This window comes from Malus sylvestris, chromosome 12 (assembly GCF_916048215.2).
Source record: "Malus sylvestris chromosome 12, drMalSylv7.2, whole genome shotgun sequence".
Lineage (NCBI taxonomy): Eukaryota > Viridiplantae > Streptophyta > Magnoliopsida > Rosales > Rosaceae > Malus > Malus sylvestris.
The window spans coordinates 26,759,921-26,778,938 of NC_062271.1; the positions used below are offsets into that span (position 1 = coordinate 26,759,921).

The following is a 19,018-nucleotide window of genomic DNA, read 5'->3' on the forward strand; positions in this document are numbered from 1 at the left end:
TCTTTATGTAGACTCCTATTTATATGTTAGGCTTAATTGGAGCTAACCCTTAGCTTAATTTTAGACCATAAACTCTCATATTAGTTTCTTTAGTCCTCGAATTTAACATGATGTTGCACATTTGGTCATTTTCACTAACTCCGTCTATTTTTACCTTGAATTTAGGGATACATTAAGAACTTCAACTTAAAACTTAGAAAAAAAAACAATAGAAGAAGCTAAGATTAAATAAAAGGTTATAAAATAATGAAACTATAAAAAGACAAAAGAAAATGGTTAGACTTTAGCAACTCTTAAATATTATGCAAACGCAATTTCAAAGTTGGTAGGAGATTGTGAATTCTAGCATTGTATTCCTATACCACCGTTTAGCTTTGTACTTAGCATAACATAAGAATAGGATAACAATTTGCCTTTTTAGAATTATGTACAACTTTTCTCCGTTTAAAGGTCGGTGAAAAAATTGACCCTTTTTAAAAACCCCAGAAGTAATTGGCCCTATTTAAACACATGCTATATACTCAAGTAAAAAGACGACATCATCATCATCATCTTCTTATCAAGTATGGTATACCAATATAGCATGGATGTCCGAATTAAAGTAAATAATAGTGGACGGGGAACTCTTTGGAGAGAAGCCGAATTTATGCGTGTATACCCATATAGATCGATGGCTGCTTATCACCTAACTTTAACCTTTTGAATTAATGGATGTCGGCTTCCATTTGAGAGGCTCCCTTTTTGTTATTGTTCTATACGTACATGATAAAATAAAAAGAAATGTTATTTAGACATAAAATTAACCACATTAGTTATTAATTAATATTCGAATACATATGAATACCACATATATATGATAGGGCATTGTCTTTAAAAAAAAAAATGTTACCAATGTGATTAATTTTGTGTTTCTAACTAAAATTCATTATTTATAATAATTATAATTGACATAGAACTAAAAGAACAACTAAAAGAACAACTAAAAGAACAACTTAGAATTGGAGAGTTTCGGCATGAATAGTGATTTCCATATTGTTAGTTTTTTTTTGCATTGAAGAGTGTGTTTGGAGTTTACAAGGTTCGCTTCCGGTTCAAATACTTTTTTGAAAAGAGAACGACGAGACAAAAAAAAAAATCTCTTTTCCACGACATACAATGAATTTCAGGCATTTAATAATGTTTAGTGGGTTAAAAACAATTATTTATTTATTTATTTATTTTGGGTATCTTTGTAATCTTTCGTTTTATTTAATTTCACTTTTCATTTATTTTATTAACTATCAAAATGAGAGTTTGCCACTTAGTATTATGGTATAGTGGTATTCGCCTTCACTTGTAAGTGAAAGGTCTTAGGTTTCAATTCTCTCCAAAGGCGAACTTGAACTACATTATTGCTAGTGACACACCCGGACCCAGAATGTTCACATGGACTCTGAATCGAGCTATGTTGGCCGACACCAGGAGGGTGACGAAGCCATAAATGGTAGTGATGTGGAAAATGTGAATAAATTTAAACCTGAAAGTGCCTACATGTAATGTGAGTAAATTTAAACCTAAAAGTGTCTAAATGTAAGAGTGCGTTAGTGAGCGGGAATGAACCCAATCCACACGTGATGTCAAAGCATAAGTAAAGTACAGTAGAGTAAATTGAGAATTATATCATCGAAGGTAACCTCCTATACCAATGTTTGCCAAGAATCCTTGTCGATACGAAAACTTTGCTACTAAAACCTGGAAAGGCGAAAAACAATGGTGAATAGGCCTAAAAATAAAGTTTTGTAAAAACCTTTTCGAAAACATAATAACCCCTCGCTGTAAAACAAGTATAGTTTCCAAAATATACATACTACATATAATGTGAAAATACTTACCGTAGCCTGCAATATCTTAAGAATTCAATAAGTCACAATATTTCGTAAATAAACACCTAATGTTCAGTTTCGTGTAATCTCACAGATACAAACATATCATATCAAGTGCTCATCGACATATGCTATCACTCGAGTTCATACAGAGATATTCTGACACCAACATGACTGGGTGTAATAATGATTTATGCTCTAATACTACAATAATATGAAGACTGGCGTTATGCGCATCACATATAAGTCCTAATTGCCTATAACAATCTAGGACATGACTAGCACCTACAATGGATCCAAAGTGAGCATGCGGTGCGATGTGAACATACACGTGAAGCCTGGCCCTGGCCCGGCCAAGTACTAACACTAGTGTAGCACACAATGAGCAGATAACGTAAATATAAATATGCACGGTAATTCGATAATTCTAGTCTACATAAAACTATTCATAGTCGTAAATCTGATCAAGGTATCCCCTTATAGCAAGGTTACATGTGCATCCCTTAGGATTATTTCACAATTTCCTAACAATACGACATTTCTTATAAACATTAATTTAATTTTGGCATCACGTAGAAAATTCACTATTAAGTAATATGGAAACTAAATAAATATATGTATACTGTATAAAAGAAAAGACCAATTCATAGATACTGGCGAAGTCGTAGCCGTTCGAACGAGTAAATATGGATCGACGATACTAATCGTACCTAAGTATAATAGAGACCCATTAGTAAAACTTAATACGTTTGAATTTGGAGAAATAGGTAGCGGATTCAAAATCAACGCGTCGAAATACGTTAAGAAGAGTCATGGGCAAATTTTGTAAAAAGTAAAAGAAAAGTCAACAGTCAACCCTAAAAAGTCAACCGAGCCACCCTGGCAGTCAACTACGTTAAAACTTTGGAATTTCACTAAATGGATGTAAAAAACGGACTTGGGGTGTCAAAATTAGCCTAGGAGGGTTTCCAAGAAAATTTCGTGGAATATTCCAAATCCATTAGGATGTGGGCCAAGCTGGATCCCAGTTTAGGGTTTATGGGCCAAAGGATTGGGCTAGCCCATGGATCAAGTTTTGGGTTATTTTTATTTTTTTAATCGGGCGGGGTCAACCTGGTTGCAGGTTCCCAGATTCGGCCGGAAACTGCGCAGGGAACCAGAGCTCTGTTTGAGCCATCTCATCGAGATGAAGAAAAAATGCGGACCTCGAGGTTTAAGGTTGTAAATGACGGAGTCATGCTGGAGAAATTTAACTTAAGAAGGACCTCTCCTCGGTCTGTGCACGCCCAGAGAGTACAAATCTCGAGTGAGGGTTTGGGGGCTCGTAAAGTCGTGGTGGTTCCGTGGTCTGGGTTGTTCATCGTGAAAAATGGTGAAAGGGTAGTAAAGAAGCTCCGACGTCGTGAAGCAAAGAAGGGAAGAGTTAAAGTGAGAGAGTTAGAGCGAGAGAGAGATAGAGAGTGAGTGAAATGAGGGAAGGGAAATTATGGCAGTCGGTGGTGGTGCTCGCTGGAATGGGTGAAGATGGTAATGGAGCTGCGTCTCACAGAAGAGGGAAGGAGTCTGGGAGGGAGAGAGGGTACTTCAGGAGAATTAGAGATAGATGAGAGTGTGTGTGTGTGTGTTTTTTTTTTTTTAAAAAAAAATAAAAATAATAATAAGATGAAAAATAGAGGGAGACATAGGGGTAAAGGAGGAGAATGGGGTGTGGGCCCTACTGGCTCACTAAACAAGACCACAAAAGACAGAACAAAAAAAATCCTCCGTAAACATGAAATTACTAAAACGCCCTTCCCGTTTGTAGTTCCCTAAAATTTTAACCTTGACTTCGATTTCGATTTCACTTGAGCCCACACGCTTGTAGCGACGAGTACTATGATAATATGCTAGGAGAATGGTTCATACATGTTACACCATGACAGTCATCGAAAGTCAAAGTCATCGCCTTAAGGGTTATTTTCGTCAATTCATTCTTTTAAAAATTAATTAAATTGTAAAATTAGGGACGAGTTGCCATAGCTAGCCCATTGTGAGGCTTAACCTACTCCCCCATCCCCTTATTATAGATAATATCAATTGTTAAAAAACATAGAGTTTCTTTCATTTTCTAGTGTAATAATTTCATATCCCGCCTTAATCTATAACTTATGATGTGTCAAAAATTCATCATGAAAACCAAAATTGACTAATGATTTTAGAAAAGTTGTAATTTTTTCAATAGAGACATAAATATTATCAACACATTATAGTGATTTGGTAGTGATTCAGTGACTCAAAACAATGGGCACTAACACTAAGCAACTTGCTTAAATCTCTAAACTAACGATATTATATTAAATAATACATTTCCTTGATCAAAACATTTCTTGTGTATTATTTCCCAAGGTAATTAGTTCTTTTTTAAGAGTTTTTTTTATGAACAAATTAATCGGCTAACTACATATTATGAATCACGACACACAACATCAGAACAAGAAATCTCTTGTTTTCCAACTAAATCCCACCAAAATATATTCTTGGTTTCGAATAATATTGGTCATATAGAGTAGAATATAGGATGTTTAGCTTATATAATATCCCAAATTGAAATATACAAATGGGAATTATTGGTCCAAAGTTTCAGTATGCCGACAAATGGAGTCAAATGTATGCATGAAGTTTGGACTAATGAGCAACAAATATTTTTACTTGGGGCATAATTGTTTGAATTATATCACTTTCATCATGAAGTTCATTGATCTTAAGCCAGATCGATCGAGGCTTATACTAATCATTATTTGTAAAGCAAACAAGACAGTTCGTCCCACTTTGTCTGGCTTTAGTGCCATTGATGCATTCTTTAGGTTCATGAGAAACATGAAAATTGATGATGTTTGCTAATGGATTCACAAAGCCAAATAATTAAAATGATTACTGTGGCCTAACCCCTCGACCATGCACTTAATGTGCCCCCCCCTCCCCCCCCCCCCCCCCCCCCCCCAAAAGATTGAACATTACAACTTAAAAACATTCACAAAGCCAAAAAATATAATTCTACGGTACCCTTTAGAAAAAGTTATTGATATCATTTGTTTTAATAAAATTACATTATAAATGTCAAACTTTACCGTCTAACATTACATAATAATGGTGAGGTTTATAAAATGGTATTGTTTATTACACTACTAATGTCGATTATTAAACCATAAACGCCTTGTATAAACTTAAAAGTATTATTATAGTAGACGTCAGAAAATTACTCTTTATTGTTATACAATGGGCTCCCTACCTCTCTGCTTAATGGTGCTACAACAATAAGTTAACATTCAATGTATGAATAACAAGAAAAAATAAGGTTACACTACAATCGTCAAAGTTTACAATCCAATGTTACATAATAATGAAGTCATATTTTTGTTATATTAATAAATGGTAAGGCAATAGTTAATAACACATACTAACATAACCATCATGGGGTGGCTTAGTGGTTGGAGATGAATTTCATACTTGTTTTTCATATGGCACATTCTAGATTCGATTCATGGTACTCATAAATCACACGATGTGGCAAAGGAAGGCTAAAATGTCTCTACTAGTCTTTTTGGACAAAAAAAAATCAATTGGCATGACGAAGTCACTAGCTACTTCCTTAAAAAAACACAGAATAACATGCGAAAAATTCAAATTAAGCCCGATCTATTGAAGTACCAGATTATGTGACAACAAAAATAAATTTACTATTACAAAGAACCTGTAAATATATGTAAAGTAGGTGGGCTGGTCACTGGTGATTTGGTGAGGTCAGAGAGTCTTGGCAATTGTATATAAATAATTGTAAGTTGCATATAAAAAATGATGAAAAAAATAGAGATATTTTGGATGTGGTTTCTAATTATTAATATTTTTTTACTGAAATCTTGCCTATTTTTAGTTTTTTATCGAAGTTCCTGAATTAATGTAATAATGTAAGTTACTCTATTTTCTAATTAAAAATTAAAAATTGAAAATTGTATTTGTTTGTATTAATGAGATTTTAAATATAACTCATAATTTGTGGGATTAAAAATAATAAAATATAAATTAATACCCTCTATTATATTTTGTGTGTGTGTGTGTGGGCACATTCATCAAAATTAACATAAAAAAAAAAAATTGTACCAAAACATGGATATATTCTCCAAAACACAGAAAAAAGAAGATATCAGACTTAATAACGTTAGTAAATTTCTTTGATTAAACTTGACATAGATACATTCTCAAATCAACAAAAAAAGAATGTACTCATATAAGTTTAAAATAGATTAAAAAAATTTAATGGATTTTATATTAAAAAATTGGGTACATTTTATATTAAAAAAATTGTACATTTTATATTAAAAAAAATGTACATTTTACATATAACAAATTGGTATATTTAAAAATGGGTACATTTAAGATTAAAAAAATTGAAAATGATATGATGGGTACATTTAAGATTAAAAAATTAAGAATCTTTTTATAAAAAACTAATGGGTACAAACTTATTCTATTTTTTTTTAATTTTAGAAATGTTTGAATTCAAAATTAATTAGGAGTTTAATATAGGTGTGAGTCTTAAAACCCTAAATCAATTACTAATTTTTATTTTAAAAAATATGTAATAAACATGTAAATTTATTATCACATTAATGCTAGGACTTCAATCAAAATTTAAAAACTAATAAGATCTCAGTCAATGAACATTAGTAACTAAGCACCGGATACTAATTTTTGCAGCGTTAAAAAAGTTGGGGACCTACGTAAGAATTCTGTGCCAACCACTATGCTAGACAACAGAGAGAACACAAAGCTCTCTCTCTTTGTTTCGACGTACATACGTCCTCAGAGTATATACCAAATTATATATATATAGGCTCCTGCCTCTCTATATACACACACATCTTTGGACATAGTTTTATTCTCAAGTTTCAGACAGCAAAACCAAAGCTAAGCCATTTGTCACTACTCATATTCCTCTCTACCATCTCTCTAGCTAGCTAGCCATGTCCAGGATACATCCAGCATCGGCGTTGAAAGAAAGGGTTCATCATCAGTTGGAAGATGTTCATGCGCCACCGTCTGTGCTCACCGTGTGGAAGAGATCTAGCATGAGTTTCCAGGGAACTGATGGATTTACAGTGTTTGACGATCGCGGAATACTAAGTTTTCGAGTAGACAATTATTCGAGGAAGAACTGTTGTGTTAGAGGAGGGCTTGTCCTCATGGATGGAGCTGGAAGAGCCTTGCTAACCCTCAAACCCCAGGTAATTATTTGTTATCAAATCCTCCTTTTGGTGTAGTATGCATGTTTAGTAGCCAATACAAATAATAATAAGTCGAACTTATATGAGTTAAAGCAAGCGTGAATTAGATCAGTTGACCAGAGCAGCATGCTCGTATCTCTATATATTATCTGATACATGAAAGCTTATTCAAATCCATTTTTGTAATGAACAGATGTTGAGCTTGCAAGTTCAATGGAATGCATATAGAGGAGAAGATGGATATGGAAAGAACCCTAAATCCAGCAGAGTCTTCACCATGAAAAGTGGATCAAATCTTTTTGGCAGCAGAAACAAAAGTGAAGCGGCAGAGGTGTTCATGGGAGGGCCAAGTTCAAATAGTACACCAGATTTCAGAATTGAAGGTTGTTTTGGGAGAAGAAACTGCAAAATCAGAGATCGCAGTGGAGAACTTGTTGCCACTGTGTCTAGAAAAAGAGTAAATAATTCAGTCTTGCTTGAAAACGACGTGTTCAGCTTGGTGGTGCAACCTGGATTTGATCTTGAATTAATTATGGGTTTTGTAATGGTTTTGGATCGGATTTGTGGGAAGACATTTACACCAATTTTGTGTTCTTGATTTTACCTTGTAATGTACAGAAATAAACCCATGTAAATAGGATACTTTTTTACCCTACCGAATCTCATATTATGTAAGGGTAGAGAGCCAGCAATATATATATATATATATATATATATATATATATATATATATATATATATATATATATATATATATATATATATGAGCCATCACTCCAATTTTCTTGTATCCAAATAAAAACTTGTATCTAAATGCAACAGAAGTTTGCGTATTTGGATTAAGTCAACTGGCCATGACAGTGCCTTTTTGCTCTCCAGTTCATATTTATTTTCCTGAAAAGTCGGAAAAGTTTGAATATTGCTTTCTAAGTACCAGTTTGATACTGAGGTGATTTTATGAAAAATAGGTATAAAAAAAAAACTGAGTTAAAGAAAAATATTTGGTAAACACTTAAAAACAACTTATTTTCACAGTTTTGGATAAAAAAAAACTAAAAACGTGAAGCAGTAAAAATGAACCTATTCTCACAGCACAACAGAAACAATTTTTTTTCAAAGCTGAAAACATGGAAATCGGCTAAAATGATCTATTTACTAATCTCGTTGAGATGCTCTCTTTTAATGATTGGTTGATATTAAGTAAAATCTTTGATTTGTATATCACTACTATTTGATTTTTATCGGTCCAACAACTAAAACAGTAAAATGATAAATTCAACCAAAATCGGTTCAACAACTAAAACAGTAAAATGATAAATTCAACCAATTTCCCAAACAAAAACAAAAACAAAAAGAAAGAAAAATTCTCTTCAGATCATAACGTATGCATCATCCTCGCACGCGTCACCTGAGTGACACAAGGCGCGTATATGCGAGAGCAGTATGACATTACACATCAGGAGAATCATATTGCATGCTAATTTTGTATTAATTTTTAAAAATAGGAGCGTGAACTTGCAAACTCCTTGCATGCTAAATTTGTATTAATTTTTAAAAATAGGAGCGTGAACTTGCAAACTCCGAAAAGCTTGCCCCGATCAACCCATCAAACTAGTTTTTCTCAAGTTCTAGAGGTTCTGGATTGAATCCGAAATAGCTATGTAAACAACAAATAGATAGCTGCAAGACAACAAGACTCGGGAATCACTCGTAAAATACACGTAAAATAGGATCTGTGAATAACATCATGTGAATGTACCAAAACCCAGCTGTGTCATCTGTGAAGTTAGTAATATTTCGTCGAAGTGCCAAAATAACAGGTGCACTCAATGCCTAGCCATGTATCGGCCTCAGAGATCTATGTCTATCAGTCACCGGAAACATAGCCCTTGCTTTCGTAATACCTTTTCTCGCTTGCTGCCTTTTTCTCGTTACGTTTCTGCAGGAAAAGAAATAGTGATAAGCCATACGTTTGAAGCATGCTAAGTAGAAATCAAAACGATATCAAGTAAAACAATAGTCAAACATAAAAATGCTTTATATTTAGGGAACTGTTATTAGCATTCCAAAAATATCTACACTCGTCACATGTGTATTTTTCTTTCTAATTATAGGAAGTTTGGAGTGCTAAATAAAATTTTTGGAGTGCTAACAACAATTCCCTGTATTTATAATGTTTGAAATTTTCATTATAAATGACGGGTCCAAATTCGAACAATAGTATTGCAAGGAAACTCAGGTATAGGGGAAAACCTGGTATGCTTCATGATTGGATACAATCCTTCTAATTATTGTGGAAGTGGTGATATCAAGCGGGCTTTCCAAAACTTTGAAGATGCCTAAATTGATTGGGACTTCATATGGGTTGCCTTCTTCCTGCCAAACAAAAAAAAAAGTGTAACTAACCAATGCATCTTGGCGGCTCCAGAATTAAGCTAATGAAGTAAAGACATCAGCATTAGGAACTTGTTTTGCAATTTACCTTTTCAAAGTTGCTATTCTCTGCTACCGTTCCATGGACCACTAAGGAGATGTTAAAGGTTGTGAGCTGCAGCAACAAGATATTCCATGAGGAATTATATAATACAAGTGTGAGCACTGTTTTAAACAAGTCAAGTTCACAAAAATATGGAAAGTACTAAAACGAGATTACGGGTAGACCCAAATTCTAGTTCAATTAACACTAATGCTGAGGGAGAAAAAAAAGAGACTATAACCAACTTCAAGAATAAGAAAATTTTGCGATGAGAAAAACAACCAGAAGAATACAGGAAAAGCATGAAGGCTGACTAAATACATTTTTTCATAAGGATTCGACGTGATCATGGAGTGCCGGCTGTCGACTACCTGACGCCCTCCCCCTCCTCCTTTATCCGGGCTTGGGACCGGCCATGTAAGACATAATGAAGCAAATTCAGTACAAATTAGAAGACAAGCTCACCATGTCTTTTGAGATTACCCATGGAGCACCAATTATAACCTCATCCACATGGCGGCAAGCCAAAACACTTAGGCTTCTTTCGTGAAGGTTCATTATTGGGCGATGTGCTCCTCTGTTAGCACTGTAATGCAAATATTAGATAAAGCTATTACCTAGTGGGTTTTGAAATACAGTATAAGAGATGGAAGTAAAAAAAGGATGTGTACTTGGAAGTAAAACAAAATACCCTAATCAGAGGTTGCAAGAATAAATGAACATCTGTAAGAGATGGAAGTTCATGAACTGAAGTATCGGTGAAATTTATATAAAGATAAGTTGCTTCCCAGGAATTAGAAATAATCCACATATATGGTGAGAGCAAAGTTGTGTTTTTATGTAACACCAAAATGCACACAAGGTAGGGAAAAGGGCACCAACCGTAAAGGTAGATTAAGTAAATCAACTTTCATGAAAGATAAACTGATACTCAGCCAATTTTTTCAAAGTGGTGACCAGTGACAAGGTTCTATCGCAACTAGTATGCTACTGAAAACCCATTCAATGAGAAAACCTAGAACAATAGGTACAAAATTGACTTACGGATTAATTTGTTTTTCATGTGAAGAGATAATATACACACACGTGTGTGGAAGTCACTACTATTGGATTTGATTTTTCTATTATGGTCAAACTATATATGGTTCTAAAGTAGACCCAAATGATTAAAGGGTTACTGGTCATAGAAATTGACATGTGAGAGTGAGAGTAAGATGGAGATGATACCTGACAGTCTGATCAGTATGTATTCCAACAAGAAGAAAATCCCCAAGCTCTCGTGCTTTCCTTAAGATCTATATGAAAAAGATGGCCATGTAACCAAAAGGTCAGTTTTTTCTCCCTCAATAGCTTATCAAATCTAAAGTAAAAATTGGAAAACAAAAGAAAAACAGACAAGAAGACCGTAATGGCATGAATATAGTAGAATGAACAAAAATAAAATAAAATCCCACGTCTAACAACAATGGTGCAGATATAATGTGTAATGTGTCTGTGTTGTGTGTGTGTGTGTGAGAGAGAGAGAGAGAGAGAGAGAGGTGGCAATTTTCAGGAATCAGATCACTCTAAATAGAGTAAAGGATACTGTAAGAGAGTAAAGGATAAATATCATGTGAGCAAACTCATCCACATTACCTCCACATGTCCAGCATGGAAAAGATCAAATGCACCATCTATATAAATTATGCGCGCATCCGATTCAGGCCCCTGCAGTCAGGCATAAACCACTAAAAAGTGACAAAGTAGTAATGCAATGCTAGAGTGTGGCACTTAAAATAAGTATATGTGATAATGTGACGTAGAAATCAAGTTTTGTCTTTCCCCTTTCATCTCCCTTGTTTATAAAGAGACGAACTTCGGAATCTAAGTGAGGGATTGAATACTAAAAGTTGCTCCACTTCAAACAACCAGCAGAGAAACAGTTACGGAGACAACATTACCTTTCCATTTGAAAACTGAACAATTCTTCGAGATGTCGGTAGGAAATGAGACACACGGGTTCCACTTCCAGACCCACCATCTTCAAACTTCTGGCTGTGACCGTGGCTGAATTGTCTTTGCAAGGAAGAATGCTGTTGGATTTCACTAACAGATCTCTCTCTTACACAGAGAAGCATACGACCTATACACAGCATTAGCAAATAACGAAGTTAGACTAACAAAAACAACTGTAATTCTATACAGAACATAAGTATTCATTATTTAATCAGCTCCAATGCTAGAAATAGAACTAACCAACAATGTCGGTGCTGGAAACGCCTTCTGTCCGCTTGATCTGCTTGTAGCGGCCGGCCTTCTTCGCAAGAGCATAAGCATCAGTACCATCAGGAAGCACACATGGGTCATCTCCATGAATGATATAGTCAATATTGTATTCATCAAACAGCTTCTTCATGAACTCTTCGGTTATGGCATAAGGTGCATCTGGAATCACCTCATCAACCCATTTCACAGCATTAACCATAATCATCCTAATTAAGACAACTAATTAGGATTAACCACACGTTCACATAATGCCATAACCCAAAATTTCGAATCTAATCAGCTCCATTAACACAAAAAGTCGGTACCTTTCGTTGAGAGGAGTCACAGGGGGGCCTTTATTGACGATGATTTCGGCGTCGCTGACGACCCCAACGACCAATTGGTCGCCCAGAGCGCGCGCCTGACGGAGGGCGTTGCAGTGGCCGTAGTGCATCATGTCGAAGCAGCCGTCCATGTAAACCCGCACGGGTCTGTTCTTCTTCCTCCGCCATCGAAGTCCCAGAGGAAGCTGAGGTCCGCCGCGTTCTTGTGAACCCAGAAGCGACACCCCGACGCCGACCCCCACCGCCACCACCACCCCACCGGCGAGACACGTGGCCAGAAACCTCGCCCAGCTTCGCGCGTTCTCTGAGTTCCCATCTTCCAAACCCATCTCGCAGCTTCCGAAATTTCCCAAACGAAATCAAACGAAAGTGATAGCTTCAGTCATTTGATACAACCCAACATTTCTTTTTGGGTATCGAATCGGGAAATCGAATAAAGTCGGGCACTTTCTGATTTGCAAATTGTTGGGTTCGGTTCGGGGTTCCCCTCACTTTTCTCTCCCTCGCTCAATTTTCTCACTGTTTCTTTTTCTTGTGCGGCGGGTGATTCTTGGTCTTGGGCTGCAGTCCAACTCAAAGTTTTGATTTTTATTGGGTCAAAGATATTCTGAGTTGGACATTTTTAAGCCCATTTTTATTTCTTCAAAATTAAGTTAGTTGCGCCAACAAAATTAATTGAGTAAATTTTGTAAGTTATTATTGATTTTTGGCATTTTATTCAAAATAGTTCGGAGATTGATATAACTCTTCACTTTGATAGCAGCGGTCTGTATTTGTCCACCATAAATCATTTTGACCATTCGTTAAACATCTCTGTTTCTATAAGGACCAAAATAATAAGAATATCCTCAATTTAGTAAACAATATGTCAAAATGATCTAACAAAATTTGAGAGTATTTTTATTATTTTCGTCTTATTTAAAGGAGACTTCTCACAGAATGATCAAAATGATTAGCCTTGGACAAACTCAAGGACTATTGCTATCGATTTTAAGTATCAAAGACCAAAGTCATAAATTATGTCTATTTTAAAAGTAATTTTGGCTAATAAAAACCTTGAATTTAGTCTACAAACTCGTTTGGATGTACTTTTAAAATGACTGAAAACGCTTTTAGAGAAAATATTTTTTGGTTCCAAAAGTACTTAAAATGTTTTCTACTAATGATTGGTTCTAAAAACATTTTCACCAAAAACGCTTTTCACTTTAAGTGATTTTCGAGAATTTATTTGTATTTTTATTAAGGATTGGTTCTGAAAATATTTTCACAAAAAACGCTTTTAGTCATTTTAAAAGTACAGGACAATGATTGTCTGCCCTCCTTGTTCCCGTGCCCTCTCATGCCCTCCTGTTTGTATGGTCACGGTTAAGCCACGTCAACATTTTATATTACTATTCATTTTTATCTTATTATCTTTATAAAAAATAATATAAAATGTTGACACCGTGACCATACAAAACAGTAGGGCACGGAAGGGCACTGGAATAAGGAGGGCAGACAATCCTTGTCCAAAAGTACATCTACACAAGCTCTACTTTGTTGATTGATCCATTCACCAATTATCAACATCAATTTATTTTTATTCAATTGCGATAAATGTTATCACAGATAATCTTTTCATCTCTTCATCAAATTCATAACGATGTTTTAAAAAGGAGATAAGCAGGGGAGATTTAAAGGAGGTAGAAGCCTACTCCAATTTGTAAACTTGCACTAAACCAGATGAATTGAAATACAATTAACTTAAAAGTTTTAAAATAACTGCATCGGTGAGTGGAGGGTGGTGGGCGGTGGGCCGGTGGCGTGGACTTTACTACTCTCTGTTTCGATTATTCCTTTTCAAATTCCGTTATTCCACCGCAACTCCCCTCTTCATCTTCCTCTTCCTCTTCCTGCCGACGAACTCAGAAAGCTAGAGAGAGAGAGAGAGAGAGAGAGAGAGAGAGAGAGAGAGATCGCGTTGGACTGGTCTTGCTCACAAGCAACCATGGCTTCCACGGAGGGTATAGTACCAATAACCAGGGCTTTTCTCGCTTCCTACTACGACACGTACCAATTTCCCCCTCTCTCAAACGACGTCGCTCGCCTCTCCTCCGAGATTCGCTCCTTCACCGCCGATTTGCTCCACCACTCTCCGGCGGCTCAAGGTCATCGTGATTTCAAAACCCTCTTGAAAATTTTACATATTTTTGCTAAAGTGATCATCTTTTTTTCAAATTTTTTTCTTGCAATTTATAAAATTTCAGTATTTTGGAGAATGAATGAATAAAACGGGTGTGGTTTTTAGGCGAGGAGAGATTGTTAGTGAGTGAATTGGAGAGTGAACCGCCGCACAAAGTAGACGAAAACATGTGGAAGAATCGAGAGCATATGGAGGAGATACTATTTTTGCTTGAAAAACCCCATTGGCCTCAAACTGTAAGTCTAAGCTAAGTTAATGTAAGCGGTTTTTGCTGCGAAAGATGCTGCCTTTTCGTTGTTTTTTAATTCGTGTTTGGTTGGGCAGCTTCGAGAGCAGTCGAGTCCTGATGATGCTGAACTTGCTACTGTGATTGATCGCCTCCGCCAGAAATTTCAAACCAGTTTGAAGACACTGGAGTCTTTCCAAGCGAAAAATTCCGAACGTGTGTTCAACACGGGTTAGTTCCCTATCGCTTGCCCGTGTTGTGTTTAGATGAGGTATTCGTGAATCTGCTTTGATCATAATGGAATTGCTGAATCTGCCTGCAGTTATGACTTACATTCCTCAGGATTTTCGGGGGAGGCTCATCAGACAACAGCGGGAGCGTTCAGAGAGGAATAAGCAAGCAGAGGTTGAAGCTTTGGTTAGTTCTGGGGCAACTATACGTGAACGTTATGCTCTCTTGTGGAATCAGCAAATGGAGAGGTGAGACTCCTTTCGTTTGGCAGTCAGGTTAAAAGCAACATGTGCTCCACCTTACGTTCTACTTGGCCGAAAAACTTTTCAGGAGGAGACTGTTAGCGCAGCTTGGTTCTGCAACTGGTGTCTACAAGACGCTTGTCAAGTACTTGGTTGGGGTTCCACAGGTATGCTCCTCTACGCAGTTGCTTGCCACATTATTCGCTGGGTTTGCCTACTACTCCATATCCACTGCTGGGTTTCGACCCGAATGTCCACTGCTAGTTTGTTCATTGGCATGGTTAATGTTCTTAATGTCGTGATAAATACTTAACAATTTGACTTGCCTATCTGCTTAGATTTCTCGTTCTGCATTTGTATGTGTCAGTGAGGTGGTTATTCAATGGAGCTTCTATTTATATTATTTGTAGATGAACTTCAAAAGTATGTTTTATTGACTCCATGTGTTGGTAACTGTTCCTGCGCTTCCTTTTGGGTGCAGGTTCTACTTGATTTTATTTGCCAAATAAATGATGATGATGGGTAAGATTTTCGTGGTTGTAGTTTAATTGCATTTTCTATGGTAAATTAATGTCTCATACACTTATTGTATCCTTCATTAATAGGCCCATGGAAGAGCAACGGCAACGTTATGGACCCCCTTTATACAGCCTTACAACTATGGTGCTTCTTATACGACTCCTTATTTCGCTGTCTTGGGGGCGCTTTGAGAATAGAAAATTGTGAGAATCTTTTTATCTTTGGCTTTTATGTTCAAGATGTAGTTCTATTTATCTTTATGGTGACACTTTCTTTTATTTTATGACTTGGGCAGAAAGAAGCAAGAGTTAGCTGTCTTGGAAGAAGCTGTTGATGTCTACACCACTGAGTTTGAAAGGTTTATTACGTTCATCAGGTATTACTCCTATCAATTTATATACCCCTTCCTTTCGCTAAGGTTTTGATTTGACTATCCTTTTGATCCATAAAAAGGTGTCGAGGTAAAAAATTGCTAATCATGGTTGCTTGTGTATTACACGCATAATAGAACTCGTACACTTGAAAACCCAAAATAAAGCTGTGTTGTCTTATTGGGCTGCAAGCCTGTTTTTCCTTTGTCCTGCTGCTAGGTTGTGCTTATTGCTATATCAATTTACATATGCATTTTTTTTTTCAGTGAGGTCTTTGCAAATTCCCCCTTTTTTATCCCAGCAGAGGTTGCGGGCGCATTAGAAGGAAGGTGAGGCACTGAAGCTCTAAACTATCTTTTGTAATTTTGAAATAAGAACTTTTGCTAATTTCTTCTGTATAGGAATAATGATGATTACCAAGAGGCGAGTGTTCCAGCTGGTAAAACTCATGAGGTTTGTTTATATATCTTGTGATACTTGTTCTTTTTCCTCATGACTGAAGATGCTTTGTGTTCACATGCATGTGTGTAAATCTATTGATTTATTTCTTAACAACGCTGGCCGTTTAACTATTAACCCAGCCAGTAATAAATGTGGCTTCATTACTCTTACAGGTTTTATTGGCTGTGGATGCGATAAATTCATATATTGCTTGGGATTTCTCGCTTGTACAGGGGAAGATAAACTTGGTATTGTTCCTAAACGTTGTTGGTCATATGTTGTTTACTTAAAGTTTTTACAGTGTAAATTCCATATTGAGATTTATGTTTGTTGGTCAGGATATTGGATTTAGTGTCGAGTACACAAATTCTTCTGGGGAAAAATCTGTAAGTTTAACTATGATGTCTCCGTTGTTAATTACTATGTTTACTTTGGTCTCCTCCTCTTCAACCTTTGTATTGTTTCTTCCTTTCTGTTTCTAACTTAATTATTTTATTGTAATTACTTTGGGGCATTGCTGGTTTTACCACAGCTCATTTTACCTTACCGACGCTACGATTCTGACCAAGTAAGTTTTGCTATTTCGGGCTTTTTGTGGTGTTAGATCATTTGTGATATTAAATGTCCTGGCCTCAATATGAGTGTTCGTTTACAGGGAAACTTCTGCACATGCGAGGCTGGAATCTACAAACTGATTTGGGACAATTCCTATTCAAATTTTTTTAAGAAGGTGCGCAGACATGTTTCGGTATCTTCTATATATTCTTATTTTGTTCTACTACGCCAGTTTACGTATTCTTGCTTGAAAACGACTGGGCCTTAGATGCTACTTGAAAGCTTTACTTTGAAGTTTGAACCGTAAAGTTTTGTTGGATCATAACTCATTATCAACAGAATTGGCGTCTTTTCCATATATTCTGTTACATTTATATTCAATCATCGTTTGTTACCGCATATAGTGGCTGCCAAGTCTCCATCTCTACAAAAGTAGCTAAGGTAGTCAGATGACTTTAATATGAACTTGAGAGATCGAAAGTGAAATCTGACCATTTTTCAATCTTTATCATGAACTGATCGCATTTGAATTCTACATGCATCATTGTTATCTTTTGGTACCCGTTTTGAGCCGATGTTTCTTGTTTGGTACGTCCAATATGGGAATTTTCTTACATTTTTATCCTTTCATCTTCTGGAACATAGGTTCTGCGCTTCAAGGTAGATTGCATACCGCCAGTTGCAGAGTCGGTGCAAACTGCGAACGAGGTTGAAGAATGAGTGTTGTTGCATCTGCGCAGATTGAAGAGTGGACGTTTTAACTTCATGCCGCATGGATGCTCGCACTTTTCCGTCAGCATTGAATTGTATCACGTTATTCATTTCGTTTTTTTTACGTTGCATCATCAGGGCATGCGATGGTTGGATGGTGCACAGAATGTTGTATTATAAATCCTTCGTATATTACATATCTGCCCGACAACCAGTTATCGAAAATTCAAGTCCATCAGCAAAATTCCGTGACCATTTATTTGTCGAAAATTGTAACCGAAAAGTTTTGAAGTGCCGAAAAAGTCCGTTCCTTTCTTTGCGCATCACCATTTACAGAGAGGGGAGCATTTGCTTATCTGCAAAAGGGCAGAGGGAGTCCCACTTGATTTCTTTATTTCTGTAAAGGCCCGTTAAAAATTTGGCTTTCAGTGACAACTATTGTCTCATGACTAAAGGTACAAAATATTGTGATTAAAACATTTAGTCACGAAAAAGATCTATAAATGAGACTGAAGCCTCCGTGACTAATTGATTTGTCACCAAAACAACACATTGACTAACTAAAAAGGTGTTAGACCATCTCAAATTTCTGGGTTAAAACTTAAAAATTTTAAGCCAGAAAATTTAGGTTTTAAACCTTTATGGGTTAAATTTTTAGCCCGCTATTATTAAAAAGTGAATTTAGGATAATTTTTTTCTTAAAGTATCTTTTTTTTTAAATATGTAGGCTATCATAATTTAATTTTATGAATATTTTAACCTTAAAATATTTAGATTCCGATAAATATTGAAAAAGGAGAAATTAGGTTTATATCCTTCTTTTTGTTACTCCATTGATTAAAATCCTTTTCATTTTTAATTTTTTATCAAGGTCCTTGGTATTAATAACATCATTAATTATTTGAATAATAAAATATTTTTATTTTTAAATATATTCCTTTAGTGTTAAAAATGTTACAATTAGTATGTTTATATTTATGGCTAAATTTTTTATCATGTATTTTTATTTTTAGTTTGTACCTATTTTTAATTTGCAAATATTTTTTTTTAATTTGTACCTATTTTCTTTTCATTTTTAATTTGTACTCATATATTAGTTTCTTTTTGTGCCCATATTTTTTAAAGGTTTATTTTTGTTTGTACCCATGTGTATACCGTCACGTGACATTGTATATTTAATCAATGATAGAAAAATTACATATGGTATATTTATGTTTTATGCCTAAACTTTGTATCATATATTTATATTTTTAGTTTGTACCCACTTTTAATTTGCAACATTTTTTTTTTAAATTTGTAGTATTTTCTTTTTAGTTTTATTTTGTACCCATGTATTAATTTCTTTTAGGGCCT

General features: G+C 35.5%; 3 protein-coding genes across 3 annotated transcripts; 2 read left to right on the forward strand and 1 right to left on the reverse strand.

Moving 5' to 3' along the window:
* The first annotated feature begins 6,777 nt into the window (after positions 1 to 6,777).
* Positions 6,778 to 7,999, forward strand: LOC126593787 (protein LURP-one-related 5-like). The gene is made up of 2 exons (XM_050259899.1): positions 6,778 to 7,123; positions 7,317 to 7,999. Exons 1-2 carry the CDS (start codon positions 6,863 to 6,865, stop codon positions 7,719 to 7,721), a joined length of 666 nt encoding a protein of 221 aa, XP_050115856.1. The 5' UTR covers positions 6,778 to 6,862; the 3' UTR covers positions 7,722 to 7,999.
* A 605-nt stretch (positions 8,000 to 8,604) lies between these two features.
* Positions 8,605 to 12,731, reverse strand: LOC126593920 (ethanolamine-phosphate cytidylyltransferase-like). The gene is made up of 9 exons (XM_050260090.1): positions 12,170 to 12,731; positions 11,835 to 12,070; positions 11,540 to 11,721; positions 11,235 to 11,306; positions 10,827 to 10,894; positions 10,065 to 10,185; positions 9,606 to 9,671; positions 9,377 to 9,499; positions 8,605 to 9,062 (listed from the first exon to the last, which is right to left on the reverse strand). The coding sequence occupies exons 1-9, from the start codon at positions 12,514 to 12,516 to the stop codon at positions 8,991 to 8,993; spliced, it is 1,287 nt and encodes a 428-aa protein (XP_050116047.1). The 5' UTR covers positions 12,517 to 12,731; the 3' UTR covers positions 8,605 to 8,990.
* Positions 12,732 to 13,904: 1,173 nt separating this feature from the next.
* LOC126594008 (uncharacterized) lies at positions 13,905 to 17,890 on the forward strand. The gene is made up of 15 exons (XM_050260206.1): positions 13,905 to 14,334; positions 14,475 to 14,605; positions 14,694 to 14,826; positions 14,918 to 15,074; positions 15,157 to 15,235; positions 15,550 to 15,590; positions 15,674 to 15,790; positions 15,883 to 15,963; positions 16,225 to 16,287; positions 16,360 to 16,411; positions 16,573 to 16,647; positions 16,738 to 16,785; positions 16,932 to 16,967; positions 17,055 to 17,129; positions 17,600 to 17,890. Exons 1-15 carry the CDS (start codon positions 14,175 to 14,177, stop codon positions 17,672 to 17,674), a joined length of 1,323 nt encoding a protein of 440 aa, XP_050116163.1. The 5' UTR covers positions 13,905 to 14,174; the 3' UTR covers positions 17,675 to 17,890.
* The last annotated feature ends 1,128 nt before the right edge of the window (positions 17,891 to 19,018 follow it).

Coding starts and splice junctions, on each gene's coding strand:
- LOC126593787 (XM_050259899.1), top strand. CDS start 6,863: ATGTCCAGGATACATCCAGCATCGGCGTTGAAAGAAAGGGTTCATCAT. Junction 7,124..7,316: donor TGCTAACCCTCAAACCCCAG/GTAATTATTTGT, acceptor TGTAATGAACAG/ATGTTGAGCTTGCAAGTTCA.
- LOC126593920 (XM_050260090.1), bottom strand. CDS start 12,516: ATGGGTTTGGAAGATGGGAACTCAGAGAACGCGCGAAGCTGGGCGAGG. Junction 12,071..12,169: donor GTGACTCCTCTCAACGAAAG/GTACCGACTTTT, acceptor TGTCTTAATTAG/GATGATTATGGTTAATGCTG. Junction 11,307..11,539: donor TTCAGTTTTCAAATGGAAAG/GTAATGTTGTCT, acceptor GCCTGACTGCAG/GGGCCTGAATCGGATGCGCG.
- LOC126594008 (XM_050260206.1), top strand. CDS start 14,175: ATGGCTTCCACGGAGGGTATAGTACCAATAACCAGGGCTTTTCTCGCT. Junction 14,827..14,917: donor CGAACGTGTGTTCAACACGG/GTTAGTTCCCTA, acceptor ATCTGCCTGCAG/TTATGACTTACATTCCTCAG. Junction 16,968..17,054: donor GACGCTACGATTCTGACCAA/GTAAGTTTTGCT, acceptor GTTCGTTTACAG/GGAAACTTCTGCACATGCGA.